The sequence below is a fragment of the Suricata suricatta genome, chromosome 4 (assembly GCF_006229205.1).
Source record: "Suricata suricatta isolate VVHF042 chromosome 4, meerkat_22Aug2017_6uvM2_HiC, whole genome shotgun sequence".
Lineage (NCBI taxonomy): Eukaryota > Metazoa > Chordata > Mammalia > Carnivora > Herpestidae > Suricata > Suricata suricatta.
The window spans coordinates 128,592,886-128,609,070 of NC_043703.1; the positions used below are offsets into that span (position 1 = coordinate 128,592,886).

Here is a 16,185-nt window from a genome sequence, read left to right on the forward strand (position 1 = left end):
CCACTGCCTCGCCTCTTACCCACAGCAGCTGCTTGACCTAATCATACAAAGTGTCTGAGCCTCAGGTTTACCCTGTGTAATAGGAGGGCAAGGTGGCTGCAGGGCCTCACAAGTGTCACTGCTATTGTTATCATTAAGCCTTGAACTTCCCCCTTATCAGGGCTGAAAATCTATCAGCCACATGCAGCCTTTTCTGACACACAGCATAGCACCCATACCATCTCATTTCGTCCCTGTGTTGTCCCCGGGGAGCAGGTGTGGCTACTTCCACCTTACACACGAGGAAGAGAAAGGTGACATGAGGGTGACCTCCTCAGAGGAGCCAGAGCCAAGATCTAGACAGTATCTTAAAGATTTTCTCTAATTGGTTGTGTTTTAACCTGTTTAATTCAGTTTGTTTTTAGCAATGAAATCTCCTCTTCCAAAGGTTGTGTGTGAAGTCCAGTTTGTGAAGTGGAGAGGAACAGGGGGCTCAGCCAGAGCTGGGTTCCAGGAGTGGAGCCCCGTCTTGTGGCCTCGCTTTGTGGAATTCTGTTTCCCGGGCCTTGGACAGGAGTGCAGGGGGCACTGTTTGCAGACCCTCCATCTAAGTCAACTCTCTCTGGGAACAAGTGAGCAGCAGGCCCCAAGTAGGGAAGTGATCTGTCCAAAAGCACACTGCAGACTCGTGGCCTGGCTGGGCTCCCCTCAAGGACTCCCAAGACCACGTCCAGAAGTCAGCAGAACCTGCACAGGATTAGGGACCTTGAGGCCCACTCACCTCCCCCCCCCCCCAGTAACTGAGCTGTGTTTGATGACCGTCTTACACTCCCACCACGTGGGGCCAAATTCAACATTCCACCTACTGACCCCATGATTTCCCAGTGCCCTCCTTTTCTCACACCCCAGGGGGGCAAGGCTTTTTATTTTTCAGACTTCAAACTGCAAAATGTCACACACACACAGAAAACTGTCTAAACATACCCATACCAAGAAATAGAATGTCATCCAGATCCTAAAAGTATCTGGGTGCCCCTGCCTGACCCTCTGTCTCCCAGGAGTCACCCACCAAGCCCCGCTTTCTGACACAGCCTGTCCCTGCTTCTCTGCATATAGGAACCATCTGTCTACACATCCCTTCGCACAACTGCTGGGTTTTGCCCGTTTTAGCTTTATGTAAATGGAGTCAGGCTCTGTGCGTGCTTTTGTGATTCTTGTTCCCCACATCATGCTAGTAAGATGCATCTGTTTTGTTGAAGGTAGCCAGCTGCAATTCATCCCCTTGCTCAACGAGCACTGTGCTGTATGAACACACATGATTTATGTATTCGTTCTGCTGTGATGGGTGTTTGGATTGTTTTCTATTGGAGGCTATTGTGGACAGTGATGCCACACCTCTTCTTGGGCGGGAGATTTGCTCTCCTGTATCCAGAAAGAGTGAGGCCCAAGGAGGAAAGGACTCTCAGAAGAGAGGCAACCAGACCTAGTCCCCGGGGTGAGAGAGGCCCGTTGGCCTCCCCATTTCCCACACTCTCCATGCCCCAAACCTGGGCAAGGCCATAGACACAGCCAGCAAAGTAGATGAGTTCTCAAGATTTTATTGTAAAACAGAGCTTAGGTCACAGGGAGTAGAAAACTTTCCACTTAACATGGACAACACATAGTCACTGAGCACCTGCTAAGGGCCAGGCCGTGTGCTCAGCCCCGTGGGGACCTGAAACACACACAGACCATGCTCCCTGCTCTCGGGAGCTCATAGTCTAGTGCAGGAGACAGAGAGAGGCTCAACCATCTTTCAACAAAGTGTCAGAATGTCAGAAGTGCTCACATGGTCCAAGAACAAGTCCTCCCTCCCAGGAGGCCTGGAAAGAACACCAGGGCGGCAGCTTCTGCACTGCGCCCTGGGGGCTGGGAGCTTTGGATGGAGGGGTCGAGGAGGAAAGCACAGTGCGCAGCTGTGGAAGTTCTGGAGTAGAGATGGTTCCGGGGCCTGGTCAGTGGGCTCCAGACTTCAGGAACATTACAGGAAGAAAAATAGCGGGAACCAACAAAATATGCCGACTTTTGATTTTCTTAGGTTAAGGTGTTACAAAAATAAGACAGGGGAATAAACGAGAGACGTGCTTTCACCCTCCCCTACCCCCTCCCAGAAAGGACAGTCTCCACATAAAGGACTTGCCTTCAAATTGGACACAATTGGCATAAAAGAAAGATGAAATCCGTATCTTCTGTCTTACCACAGACTCTGAAAGTTTTCCCCACGGGACAGCATCAGCTTGCAAAACAAGGTTGGGCAGGCCAGTGAGTGGCAGGAGGGATCCGGGACGTGGACACCAGGGCAAGGCAGGAGGGTGAGGGGTCCGGGAGAGGAGAGCAGAGGGCCCAGCTGGCCGAGGCGCCTGGCTTTTGTCCGGAAGCCACAGGCAGCACTGAAAGGCTTGGAGCAGTGCTGTGGCTCAAGCTGGACTTTAGAAAGACCGCTGTGAAGGCAGCATGGAGGTTGGTTAGCTGAGGAGGCTGCTGACGGAGGCCTGTTAGCAAGGCTCTTGCACGTCCTTTGGAGGCTCCACCCCACCAAGGCTGCTCCTCAGAGGCCCACAACAGCCAGGAGACCACAGGCAGGGTGGAGACACGTTTCTGGAGTCATTGATGGGAGTGGGGGAAGTGAGGTACAGACACACTAACGGTCTGGCTGGAAGTAGAACTTGGTGACCATCATGTCCTCTTTGGGCATGTTGGTGAGGCTGACGGGCCGGTCGGCCTCCAGGGATGTGCAGAGGAACCAGCCGGGGCAGGCAGCAGACTCGAAGCTGGTGATGAGGCCGCTGTCTGAGCGGATGAAGGCGAAGCGCTTATCTTGCTCCTTGTTCTTGCTCAGGTCAGTGATGTTAACTGCCTGGAAGCCAAGATATGCGCAGTGAGAACCGGGAGGCATGGAGGCCCTGAGCTGCCTCACTCTCCTCACCATGACATGGCCTCTGGCTGGTCCAGAGCAAGTGCTGGAGAAACACTGACCTGGGACCACTGCAGGAAGTCACTTGTCCTACATCTCTTCCGACAGCAGTGACCCAGAAACTGTCCCATTGTTACGCCTTGACTTTGAAAGATCTGGCCACTCTATCCATGGGCCAATAAGTTTGGTAAACACATGGAACCATCAGCAGAGGCCAGCGCATGTGGAGGCCAGTGCTCTGTCAGGGTTTATGCCCAAGAGGGTGTGGAGAAGAAGGTGGGCAGAGAGTATCACTGTCCATTTGACCCAGTGCATATGACATCATGTCATCTTTATGCCACACAGAGTAAAGAATGCCTCTATCCACTGGTGGGGGCAAGGGACAGTGCCATGCTTACAGCCATTCACATTGGATTAAGATCTTGTCCAACAAGCACCTAAGACAAAGCTATCTTTTCCCAGGGCTGGCAGCCCATTAATATTGCAGGGATCAAGAAATACAGGGCCCTGAATAGATGCCAACTCATGGATTTGAGTAGATAAGAATTAGAAGAGAAGGGTCCTGAAGCTTGGTTTCACTGGAAGATGGCACGTCTAAGTGGGTTGGGGGCCCTCAGGCAAGAGTAGCACACAGAGAATGAGGCCCCCAAATATACCATTCTTCCTGGGCCCCTCCCTTCCTGAGACGAGACTTAGCCACATGACGGGCTTCAGACAACGGGACATTAGTGGTAAGCAAGCAGGGGGTTGATAAGCATGGCACTGAGCCTTGTCACTTTGGAATAATCCCTCCAGGAAGCCAGCAGGCATGCTGTAGGGAAGCCCAAGCTGGCAACCGAGCTCCAGGAGAGCACCTGAAACAGGAGGCTGGAGGGTGAGAAACGATCCAGATGCCCAGCGCCAGCAGAGCTCTCTGCCGGGTATAGCTGCAGGAGGGGAACCACCCGGCTGAGCCCCCCTAATCGGCCCATGGAGTCCCGAGAAAGAACACATTACGGTGGTTCCAGCCACCAGGTTTGGGGTGCTTATCTTCTGAGACAGGTCCTTACCTCCAGCTGGAGCCTGGTCTCGTCACCAGACCCGACACAGGCCAGGCAGAGCTTTCCCCCTTGGATCCCCAGGAACAGGGCACCAGGCTCGACGGGTACCACGTTTAACTTTTCTGGGGAAGAGCACAGAGGAGGGTCAGGTTGTAGGGAGAACAGGAGGCAGCCTGGACTCTCCCAGGAGAGTTTTCTGTCTCCCCCCAAAGCAACTAAAACCCTAAGATTAGAAGGACAGTGAAGCCCCATCTTCCTGGTCTGAGTCAAACAGCAGATCAAACCAAGCTCCTTATCCAGTTACTCCTCAAGGACCAAGTGGTCTAGATTCTGCGCCACATGGTTTCTATCTCTCGTTCTCCCCAGGATTCCCGTGTGCCAGGTCACCAAGTCTGCTGCCTATGGGAATGGAAAATGGCACAGAATGGGCTCCAGGCCTTGGTCTACAGGAACCTGGGGGCCTTTGAACCTGCCTCTTACCCTCAGCGGTCTCTGAGCCCTCACATAGCAGTGAAAGTCTCAGCCTTTCTGTTCTCCAGCATGTTTGTTAGGAGAATTCACAGAAGGACGGGAAAGGCATGCCTCACATGCCTCAGAGTGAGGCAGGGGGGCCAAGAGGGAGGGGACGGGGCAAGGTGGAAAGAGGGAGATCAGATCTTGCCATTCTATAGCACCAAGTCAGCCCACGGAGACGTGAAAGCATCCAGAAGGCTAGGGCTGAAAGAATCTCCCATCATGCCTTAATACTGGCCTCATTTTACTAAAGGGAAAACTGATGTGGGGGGAGAGGGGGAAGCCCGCCCATGCTCATGCAGCTTGTTTAGAGCACAGACCAGAACATGGCCGAGTGTGGTGTCCCTGAATAAGGGACATAACCAGCCTTAGGTATGGTGTATTCATTTTGGGTGGTAGTTAGGGTTTGAACAACATAGGAACATGGGAGGCTTAAGAGTCCCAGAGGGAAAGGGTCCGTCTTACCTTCTGTGCCTTATCCCTGCCAGCTGTGGCCAGTTGGTGGGGGCTCCAGACCCAGGCTCTACCCCTCCCTCCTTCTTGAGGCTGTCCTCAAGTGTACCCCCTAGTGGCCAGGTCTCCCCCAGCTTCCAACTTAGCCGCGAAGACCCAATGAAGATTAGGGCTTCAAAACTAAAGTTTTGGGGGGACAGGGTGGAGACTCTAGGGCAAAGTGACCCGGTACCCACACAACATCCACTTTCTTGGCAACCACTCACCTTCTAATTTGGAATTTGGTCCTTGCAAGTATCCAGCAACTAATTGGTTATTCCTTAGGTAGAAGGTCTTCTGGTTAACATCCCAGATTCTGGAATGCAAAAGGACCGAGCTACTGTAAACAGCCTCTGTGTGCCCAGCCCTTCCTGTGTGCCGCAGAGCTCACTGAGTCCACATTCAACTTTCTGCCAGGGGTGTGGGATTTCTGTACACCCATGGCATGGAGGAGAGACTGAGGTCACCACTGATTAAGGAGCAGATCCAACTCCCATAGCTGGAAAGCAGTGTACCCACATCACATTCTTTTTTTTCTTAATGTGTATTTATTTTTCAGAGAGACAGTGTGAGCAAGGGAGGAGCAGAGAGAGACAGAAACCACAGCAGGCTCCAGGCTCTGAGCTGTCAGCACAGAGCCCGATGCAGGGTTCGAACTTACGAGCCATGAGATCATGACCTGAGCTGATGTCAGACATTCAGTGGACTGAGCCACCTAGGCGCCCCAATGTGCACCCACATTCTATCCCTCTCCTCACTTGCTCCTCATCCTCCGATTCCCAGAGCAGACACCTTCTACTTCAGCAAAACGTGCTCTGGAGCAGCACCATCCAACAAGAGTTTCCAGGTGCAGAAGTGTTCTATAGCTACCCTGTCCAATATGGTAGCCACCAGCCACATCTGGCTATTGCGCTCTTGAAACGTGGTGGGACTGAGAAACTGAATTTTAAAGTCAGTTTAATTTTTATTAATTTACATATAAATTTAAAGAGTTGTCCGAGACTAGTGGCCATCGCAGCAGCTCCAGGGGACACGGCAGCTTGTGGCTAATTCACTCTGAGCCTTAGACCGTGAGAGTCTGTTCCCAGAGCCTGTCCTCCACCAGCCAGTGGCTGCTCTGGGCCGGGCAGGGGCAGCGTTCCCTGGGAACGAGCTTCCCCTCCAGCTCACCCAGGGACTCCCAGTCTTTTCCTTTTGGTCCAGGGCTGAGAGCAGGGCTTGCAGAGCCTCCATTCCCTGCTGCCTACCATGTGACCTTGGACCTGTGCCTCATCTCCTCTCAAGTGAAGTGTGGCTAAAACCACCAATTTCATCAGGTGACCTTGGGGAGCTCATGAGGTCAGTGAGGGATGGTTGGACAGACTGTAAAGGTCTTTGCACATGTGAGGACTTGACCTCCTGAGATTATCCATAGTTCCCGGATGAGTCCCCTACTAGAGACCTCTTGGGGAATCTCCTGGAGCTTGCAGGCAGTAGGTGGAGGCAGAGACAAATCTGGTGAAGCAGTTTCCATGTCTGGAAAGGGGAAGGCCTTGCCCCAGAGGCACACACACAGGCCTGTACACACATACACAGACATGCACAGAATCGTGAACTGCAGCCTCAAGTCACAGAAACTCAGTTTGAGGGTGAAGTCACCCTGACAAGGCTCAGTCCTGGGATGTCACAGGACAGAGGGCGCATGTGGACAGCCTCACAGCCTGTTACTATTACTACAGTGTTGGTGACATCTCACAAAACTCCTGGCCCAATTTTTAAACATCGCAGGCACTTTCACAACTTAGGAAGGCAAGCAGGGGGTTGTCGTTAACCCCATGTCACAGGTGAAGAAATTGAGGCCCCAGAGGAGCAGGATCCTCCCCCATGTCAATATGGAGCTGCAGAACTAGCCAGCAGGCTGGAACTCTGGGCCATCCTCTGCCCACCGTGACTCTGTCTGCTTCTTTGCCCAGGAAAGAGCCTCAGCATGGCCCCTTGGCCCCTGTCTGTCACTCGCAGAGTCACCAGAGTGTCTGGGAAAGAAACCAGGCCTGCGGCCAAGTTACTCTGAAATACAAGCCCTGAAGACCACGCATGTGACTCCCCTTTCCTGAATAACTGTCACCTCTTTGCAGTCCAAACCCAATTTCCAGATGCTGCGGAGGCCAACGGCCCCCAACGGCTGTGATGGCCTCACTTTCTCGTCCATGCACCCCACCTCTGCAGAAGCAGTCTTACCTGAAGGCTTGCATCCTGCAATGCCTCTTCCCCAGGGGATGGCAGGCTGTCTCTGAATGGAACAGGAAAAGGAGGAAAGAGATCAGGTAACTGAAGGGACATCTGCAGATTTCCATTCTGTGGCCACGGCGAGGCAGTGGGACACTGCCATTTCAAGCCCTGAGTAGCTGCTTATAAAGAAAATAGTCACTCACCCAAAGCAGGTCGTTGCCGCCCTGTCCCGCTCTGAGAAACGGAAATGCCCTCACATTTCCAAAATGAGAAACTCTTGTTGTTGTCACTTTCAACCGTGCTGAGTGTCGCAACGGGAGTGTTGTAACTGATTCCCTCCCCTTTTCCCCTGTGCAATTTCCCCAAAATTGAGATCTCTGTTTCCCCCTCACTGAGTTCCTGGGAAGAAGAGCACAATGGAAACTGAACTCCCTCATCTCCCTGACAGGTATCCTGAGACTGTCTGTTGACTTTGTAAAAAATAGATTTAAGCAGAAAAGTCCTCCATTCCTAGTAAACTAAGTGAAGAGTTCCTCAGCACCCAAGATGGTCTCACGTCACTTTGTGTTCTTTGAAGGACGTGCACCCTTGCCGGACTCTGGACCAGGGACTAGCAAACGTTCTGTAAAGGACCAGATAGTAAATATTTTAGGGTCTGTCTCTGTCATGATTACTCACGTCAGCTATCGTAACATAAACAGTAGTAGAGGAGATCTGTAATTGACCAAGCTGATGGTGTTCCGATACAACTTTATTTACAAAACCGGGTGGTGGCCGGGTTTGGCTTGGTTTGCTGGCCTCCTGCTGCAGTGTAAACTTCCTGAGGGGTGCTTTGAAGCCTGCCCTACTCCTATCCATGCCTTTAAAGTTATTGTCTTGGGGAAGTGGGGCCAATCCAGCACTTGGAGAAAAATGGATCCAAATTTCACCTCTGTCACTTGTCATTTGCTACCCGTGTGACCTGGAACAAGTCATTTCACTTATTTGGGGCTCTGTCTCTGTCTTCTCATGCCCAGAATGGGACTGATCATGTCTTCCTCATGGGTGAAAAGGAGGGAGGAAGGGAGAGAAGGAGGAAGGAAGGAAGGAAGGAAGGAAGGAAGGAAGGAAGGAAGGAAGGAAGGAAGGAAGGAAGGAAGGAATGACAGAAGGAAGGAAGGAAGAAAAGAAGGAAGAAAGGGGAAAAAGGAGGGAAGAGGGAAGGGATAGGAAAGGAAGAAGTAGGGGAAAGTTCTAGGCTGCAGTGAGCACTAATAAGCATTAACTTCTTTCCTTACCACATTCTAGAAGTTAGGGAAAGGTATGCAGTCTCCCATTTATGAATAAGGAAAACATGGACAGGGCTTCCACAGGATCAAAGCATGCAATGCTAATGCAGAAGCATAGACGCAGAATTGGAGAATTGGATGGGAGCTTGGCAGCCCTCCTATGTTACCCTACCATTGTTTTGAAGAACACTAAGAAAGACCCAGAGAGGGAAAGGGACGTGCTCAAGGCCACACAGTGGCAAAGATAGGCCAGGAATTCAGGTCTTCAGACTCCTAGCCAGGGCCCATCCTGTTACAGCAGCTGATCTTGATGAGATCAGCCAATAAATATTCTCAACCAACAAATCAGCATCTGTGTCCAGATGAAAGTAAAATCCTTCAAGGAGGAAGGCTACACTTTATATCTGAAAGTTGCTAAGAGAGTAGATCACAGAAGATACAAGCTGATGGGTGAATCACTATGTTGTACACCTGTGACTAATTAATGTCATATGTCAATGATACCTCAACTAAAACTTTTTTTTAAAAGGGAGGCTCCTCAAGTCCTTCACAGCAAGTGGGACATTTTTGCAAAAACTGTATCACCTCCCTGAGTGATTACTTTGAGGGACAGAGTGGCATGTACGTGTTCCCTCTGTTCTCACAAGGTAAGTGACCTTGAGGGCGACATTCACCTTTGAAACATATGCAAGAAACAGTATCTACCTTGGAAGGCCAAAGGGGAGTTTTGTTTGTTTGGGGGAGGGCTGGCTGAAGAGGGTGATGTGTAAGAACCTCTTTGATTATTTCCCTCTTGCGGCATTTGCAGACATGTGGGATACAGTTTCTGGAACACTTTGAAATCATCAGTTTCATAAACGTGGTCAGCACCTCTCCTGAGATGGAAGGTAGCTAACTGCCACTGGGATAAGCCCTCTCCGACTTGCCTCAATGTTACATCAACATCCCTTGAAAAACACCCTTGAAGACTGGAGAGAAGTGACTTGCCCAGGGGAGGCCGAGAGGCCCTGTCTAGACCGCCTGCTTTCAGTGCTCCAAGTCAAGGTCCCGCCCATCCTGGGGCTGCTGGGTAAATGCTCCTCTGTCCCCAGCCCAAATTCAAAGAGACAGGTTCTCCTGGAGAACAGAACCCTGAGTTCTCCACCTTTGCCGGATCTGTGCCCTTTTCCCACTGTGCCCGAGAAGCATCCTGGCAGGCTTTTCTGGGTAAAGAAGAAGGAGTCCCTAGGGCTGGGCCCACAAGACAGGGGGCCTGGGGCTTCGTCTTCCCGTCACTTGTGAGTTAGGCCACCCAGGCTCAGGTTTCTTGGCCACAGTTTCATTATCCACTAGATGGGCCTAATAATTGAAGCCTTGTCACATGGTGTATTTAACCCTGACCCCAGCAAGTAAGAAATACACGAACAATAGAAGGCTACTGCGTCTGCTTTGTCACCCCACGTAAAGTGGGAGAGGTCTGTCACCATGCCCCTGAGCCCGTCAGCCCTGCCCTGCATGCCCAGCTGGACTCCTGAGGGGGAGGCCCTCATCCCTTTGGGCTGGGGGAGGATAGGAGCGAGGGGATGAAAGGCTCCTTCCCTCCCCTCATGCTTCTGGCCGCAATTCTACTCTTGGTTCCGTCTTATCAAAATAGTTGGTGTCCCGATGATTTCTGCCCACAGGAAATCTCTGACTAAACTTATTCTCGGTTCTGGCTCCTTGGCCGCTCACTCCAGTTCCTGAATTCAGTTTAATGACCACATAACAGACCTACGTAGTGGACCCCGGGAAGTCCAGGCATCACAATTTTATCTAGCACCTTCTTCTGCATGTCTAACCCTGTCTTGCTAGACACTGGTGACAGCAGAAATGACTAAGGCCCACTCAAAGGGAAATAGAAAAACCGGCTCTGTCTGTGTCCTTGGAGTGACACTAGACAGGCTTATGGGCCCCGTGGATGCCTCTAGAACTCCATCCACATAAGCAGTACTCAATAAATGCTAGCTATTTCTCAATTTCAGTTAATTACATCTTTCAGTTCTAAGATTTCCATTTGCTTCCTTTTTTTTTTTGTTTGTATAGTTTCTATTTCTCTGCCAAAAGTTTCCATCTTGTCTTTTAAATCCTTGAACACAGTATTTATTCATGGTTCTTGTAAAGGCTGCACTGATAACTTCATTATTTGACTCCCTGCTGTGTCTCCTTCTGCTGTCCGTTTTATCTAGTGCACAGGTTGTCTTGCATATGCCTGACTGCTTTTTACTGACTGCTGGGCCCTGCAGCATATCAAAAACTGCAGAGATCATTTTGAGGCTCTGGACAATTTATCTAGAGGTGTATTTATCTGGAGATGATTCACATTTGCTACTTCTGGGCAGTGGGGCTGCAGTGCCTGCAGCCCCGGTGACCTTAACCCTAAGAGGCTGGACATGATTGGAACGGAGCTTTGATAACTGCAGACTGTTCCATTTCTTTTCACTCCTAATCCTCTAGGGTCCCAGCCCAGACCTGGGGGGTTTAGTGAGACCCCTCCTTCTCAGCAAGAGCTAAAGTATACATTCTATCCTCTCCATAAGTCTGATAGCCAGCTTTGCCAGTCATCACAGCAGGAAGCTTGATCCTAAGCCAGATGTAGACACGGATGTATATATTTTTTTAAGTCTTCTTACTCAGGACTGTGGAGTTGGAACAGCATTTGGGGTCAGGGAATTTATCTCAAAGAAAATGGAATCAGTGGGTGACACTGTCAGATTTGTTTTATTAAGACAATGCTGGGGCCAGTAGACAGATGGATTAGACTTGGTGTGTGGTTTGGTGTCACTGAGCCTGAAGGCAGAGGTTATGGTGTGCTGGTGAGTGTTGACAGCTGAATTGCCAAAAGAGCTTTCACTAATAGCATTTGCCTGTTTCTCTAGTGTAAATACTCCCACAGTGGATAATCTTGAGCCACCAGCATTGACAACGCTGAAGGCAGAGCTGATAAGAGACTCTCCTATCTTTCTTGAGAGAAAGTGTCCTATTTCTTTCTTCCTTCCTTCCTTCCTTCCTTCCTTCCTTCCTTCCTTTCTCTCTCTCTCTTTCTATCTTCAAGAGAAGGTGCAATAAGCAAGGGGCAGAGTGAGAGCGAGAAGCAGGGCTCACTCAACATGGGCTCGAACTCATGCACCATGAGATCATGACTTAAGCTCAAGTCAGGTGCTTAACAGACTGAGCCACCCAGGCACTGAAAAGTGTCCTATTTCTTAACTCTAGTCCCTCCCCACCTCAGCCCAGGGGCCTATCCCACAGGTCATGTCCCCCTTGCAGAAAATAATCCCTCCTGACAAATCCAGTTTATCAGGAAACTGCAGTGAATCTCGGTGCAAATGTTTTCAGCTCTACCTGCATTTACGTCATGCGAGCACCATTTGTAAAAGTATAAGCAGCCAGCTTTGGGTGGACAGATGCACACCTTAAATTATAATGTCTCAATCTCATGTTCAGCGAACTCTGGAGGACGTGAGTGTGCCCAAGCACACAGCACACAACAGACGTAGTGCTGTTGTCCAAACTTAGGAAAATTTTACTAAAGATCACGGTGCAAAGTCTCTGGTTACTCTTTCCAAGAGATGAGTAAACATATTTGTACAAACAGGAGGAGGCACAAGTGTGTCTCATGTCTTCTCTTTGTCAGTTTCCACCTACCCAAGTCAATTTTTAGAAAATCCGGAAGCTTATTAGAAGCTCTCTACAGCAGCAGGCCTGCTTTGGACACAGATGTTCTCCTGGGTATCTTTGCCCAACAAGCTACAGCCGTCAGGGTGACCCATATGCCCTCCTGGGCTGTGTAGGGTGGTCAGGAGATTGTATATAGTGTCAACTGTTATTAATCACTGCTTCACAGGAAGCTTGTTCTCCTCCTAGGTCTACATGGGAAACTTACCTTGAATCTTCTGTACGTTTCAAAGTCTTCCAAGATGTGTTTTTGGCTCCAGCAATTTCTGAGTTTGATAGGAATCTGCACTGAAACCATTATTTGTCTAGTTATCTTGTGCTTCTAGATGGACATGTTTGCTCTTGCCTTCTTGGCTGTGATGACTAGCTTTGTAAGGCAGCTAGCTTGTCCGCTGGCAGATGGAAGGGGAAGGGACAGGAACCTGCAGATGGGGGAGGGCACAGCTGTGTTTCTTACTTACTGTGCTTCAGGCTGTGTGTTGTATTCTTTCATATGGATCTCTCTGAGTCCCCATAACTGGGCTGTGCAGGATGGATATATTTAGACCCACTTTCAAGATGGGTATATATTTATACTCACTTTGTAGTATAAACAATTGAGGCACAGGAAGATTAAATCACTTGCCCAAGATCGTGGCAGAGGCAGAATTTGAACTCAATTCTTATATTCTTTCTTACGGTGCAGTCCTACCAAAAAACAGCTGACCTCTTTCCTCTCTACTTCATTGCACAGTTAAAGGAGCAAGTATTGTATTTGTTCCTATGGTGTTCCTTTTGGTTTGAACTGACATCTCTAGAGCAACAATTTATTCCACAATTGCCTGGAAATTTTCGGAGTTTGTTTGTTTTTTGGTAGTAAGGACAGGATGATTCTAAGACCTCACAGAGGTTAAAGAGAAAAAGCTATTTACCTGGTTTTGAACTAGAGTGGCCAATTGCCCTGGTTTTTCCAGGACTTTCCAAGTGTTAGTCCTGAAAGTCCAGCGTCCTGGGAAGTCCCTCAGCCCCCTGGAAAACTGAAATGATTGGTCACCCTATAATATGAAGTCCTTAAAAGGTGCTCATACCGGCTGGTGGCTAGAATCGCAAATTGTAGGCACAGTTAACTGCTAATCATTGTGTCTTGCATAGCAGAGATGTGGTCCACTTTTTAAAAAATGTTTAACACTTATTTATTTTTGAGAGACAGAGACAGAGTGCAAGCAGTGGAGGGGCAGAGAGAGAGGGAGATACAGAATCTGAAGACAAGCTTTAGGCTTTGAGCTAGCTGTCAGCACAGAACCTGATGCAGGGCTGGAACCCACGAACCATGAGATCATGACCTGAGCCGAAGTCAGAAGCTCAACTGACTGAGCCACCCAGGCGCCCCAAAGATGTGGTCCATTTTATTAAAGATGTAGATATGTAGATGAAGCACACAAGAACCAAAAACCTTACTGAATCTTCCACTCAGGAAAAGAGACCATTCAGATACAGTATTGATCAACCACTCCCCGTCTGATCAAGTTAATTTTTAATTTAGCCTTTCACATTTTATTTCCTCCAACCACGTAAATCAAGATATGTCAACATAAAGTGGCTTAAAATTGTTATCAAATGCAGGTTGCACAGAGGATTTACCCTTTCACTATTACTACCTTCGCTTTCACCTCCTCATCCTCCTGCCCAGCCTTCTTCACACATATTAGTGGTATGGTCAGGAGTGTTAGAGAAGAAGCAGAGGTCGGGCGAGGTAGGGGATGTGTCCCAAGCACACACCCACCTTCACCCTTGCTCCTCTGCCTTGGACTTCCCAGTTCTTTAGGCAAACCACAAATCTCTTCATGATCTCTCTTTTCAGAGCCCTGTTCTCTCCTGGACAACAACAGCTCCTCCCATGTTCCTGGCCTTCCAGAAAACACGGTGTCTTCACTGGGCTCACACACACTCATCTCCTGAACTTGAACTTACTCAGTACCTACTATGTGCCACTGTAAAATATTTCGGGGGGGGGGGGTGCCTGGGTAGTTCAGTTGGTTGAACCTCCAACTCTTGATTTTGGCTCAGGTCATGATTTCACGACTCATGAGATCAAGCCTAATGTCTGGCTTGGCAATGACAGAGGGGAGGCTGCTTGGGATCTCTCTCTCTCTCTCCCTCTGCCCCTCCCCTGCTTTCTCTTCCTCTCTCTCTCTCTCTCTCTCTCTCTCTCTCTCTCTCTCTCTCTCTCTGTCTCAAAATAAATAAATAAACATTTTTTTAAAAAATAATAGGGGCACCTGGGTGGCTTAGTTGGTTAAGCGTCTGATGCTTGGTTTCGGCTCACAGCATGATCTTACGGTTCCTGAGTTCGAGCCCCGCATCAGGCTCTCTGCTGTCATCACAGAGCCCACTTCAGATCTTCTGTTTCCCTCTCTGCCCTTCCTCTATTTGCACACATGCTCTCTCTCTTTCTCTGTCTCTTTCAAAATTAATAAACTTAAAAAATAATAAAATATTTCGGAATGAACCATTTTTAAGTATAGTGGTTTCCTCACGTCATATCATTATCCGATTCCGGGAGTGGCACCCCCTTTACCCATTTGAAAGATACATAAGACCGTGGGCTAACATTCTCACACATGCCACTGGAGACTGCCTCGCCTCCTCCGAAGAGGAGGCTTTGCTGCCCTTGGAAAAGCTGCTTACAGTTTCCAAAGCACTTCTCCCTCCATGACCTCACTCCATCTCTGCACCCCTAGAGCACAATACGGCAATTTAGAGACAGACTGTCTGCAGCAGAGCCCCACTCTGCCCCTTGTGAGCAGCTGTCTGGCCTTGGGCAAATTACTTAACCTCTCTGTGTCCAGGTTCCCACTTCTGAAACTGTGAACAATCATAGTGCTTCCTCCTAGGGTTGTTGTGAGGATTAGAAGAGACCGGCCATGTAAACAGCTCAGCAGAGCGCCTGGCTCATAGTAAGGCCATGGAAGGATTGGCTCTTACTGTACCCGGGACACCCTGAGACTTTGCCTGCCTCCTCTTGACCTAAGAAGAGTGAGACCCAGAAAGGAGAAATAGAGGCCAATAGAGGCCAAACACAGAATTAGAAGGTAGGTCTTCAGAACCCAGTTTTAAGATCTTTTCTCTGCCCCCACATAGATCTTAAACAGAGATTGCAAACCAGTAGCCCATAGGCTGAGTATTTCCTTTGCTCACGTTATTGTTTTATTTAATCAAAATACTACCTCAGGAAATCAGAATAACGGACTGCTCCCGGTAAATGAGATGTTCGGGCCACCTGGGCCTGCATTCTCACGGGACAACTGGCTGCTGTGACCAGTCAGTAGTGGCCACTAATTCACAGTCCCTCCCCTTTGGTATTACCCGTCTGCTCTCGTAACCTAGTGCCTGCTTCTGTTAGTATTTCTCATTGAGTTCACACTGTTCTCTCGCTCATTTGACAGAAATACTTCTCCAGTTTCTATATCTTTATCAACAGTGAGAAATGACCGATAGAATTTAACAGCACCATGGTTTTCCTCACAGTAGACGTGCTCCTCTGCGCCCACTGGCCGGACGGGCATCGGGCTCGCCACCCCCACCTCAGTGTATGTGTATGGCCTGCTATCATCTCCACCTAGGCCAAGTCTTTAACATGGGCCTGGAGCTACATGCCCTTGACATTCCCCTGGAAGCCTGTCCTCAGTAAACACCAATGGCAGATATTTTTCTCCCCATTTTAAGATGGAAAAATAAGAGTGGAAGGAGCTTACCTGATGCCATGGGGAGGGCCTGGTAGCATATGAGGTCTTCTGAGACCTTCCAGCCTCTGGCTCCAGACTAAGCTGCAGAAAAGAGAAGCACCGAGCAGTACCTGTGCTACCAGCACCTCCCAGGGTGGAGCTGCTCCTTCCTTCCGGATTACCTGAGGAGAGGAAGAGGAAGAGCCACCGCAGCCTCCTACACACCCAGGCAGGGCTCGCCAGGCCCAGCTTCCCAAAGGGTGACTCAGGCTAACAGGAGCCAAACAGGTTCTTATCTCTGTAAAACCAGAGGTTCCATGTGAGGCACCTAGTGG

At 49.5% G+C, this 16,185-nt stretch overlaps 1 protein-coding gene across 3 annotated transcripts; it reads right to left on the reverse strand.

Annotated features, from left to right (window-relative positions):
- Nucleotides 1–1,561: 1,561 nt before the first annotated feature.
- Nucleotides 1,562–15,977, reverse strand: LOC115290077 (interleukin-1 receptor antagonist protein). Of its 3 annotated transcripts, none has more exons than XM_029937782.1 (5): nt 15,881–15,977; nt 7,195–7,246; nt 5,205–5,293; nt 3,982–4,094; nt 1,562–2,875 (listed from the first exon to the last, which is right to left on the reverse strand). In XM_029937782.1, the coding sequence occupies exons 1-5, from the start codon at nt 15,888–15,890 to the stop codon at nt 2,660–2,662; spliced, it is 480 nt and encodes a 159-aa protein (XP_029793642.1). In that variant the 5' UTR covers nt 15,891–15,977; the 3' UTR covers nt 1,562–2,659. The 3 variants fall into 3 exon arrangements, with proteins under 3 accessions (XP_029793642.1, XP_029793643.1, XP_029793641.1); XM_029937783.1 differs by lacking the exon at nt 15,881–15,977 and adding an exon at nt 7,389–7,425; XM_029937781.1 differs by lacking the exon at nt 15,881–15,977 and having other exon boundaries at nt 7,195–7,354.
- Between the last annotated feature and the right edge of the window lie 208 nt (nt 15,978–16,185).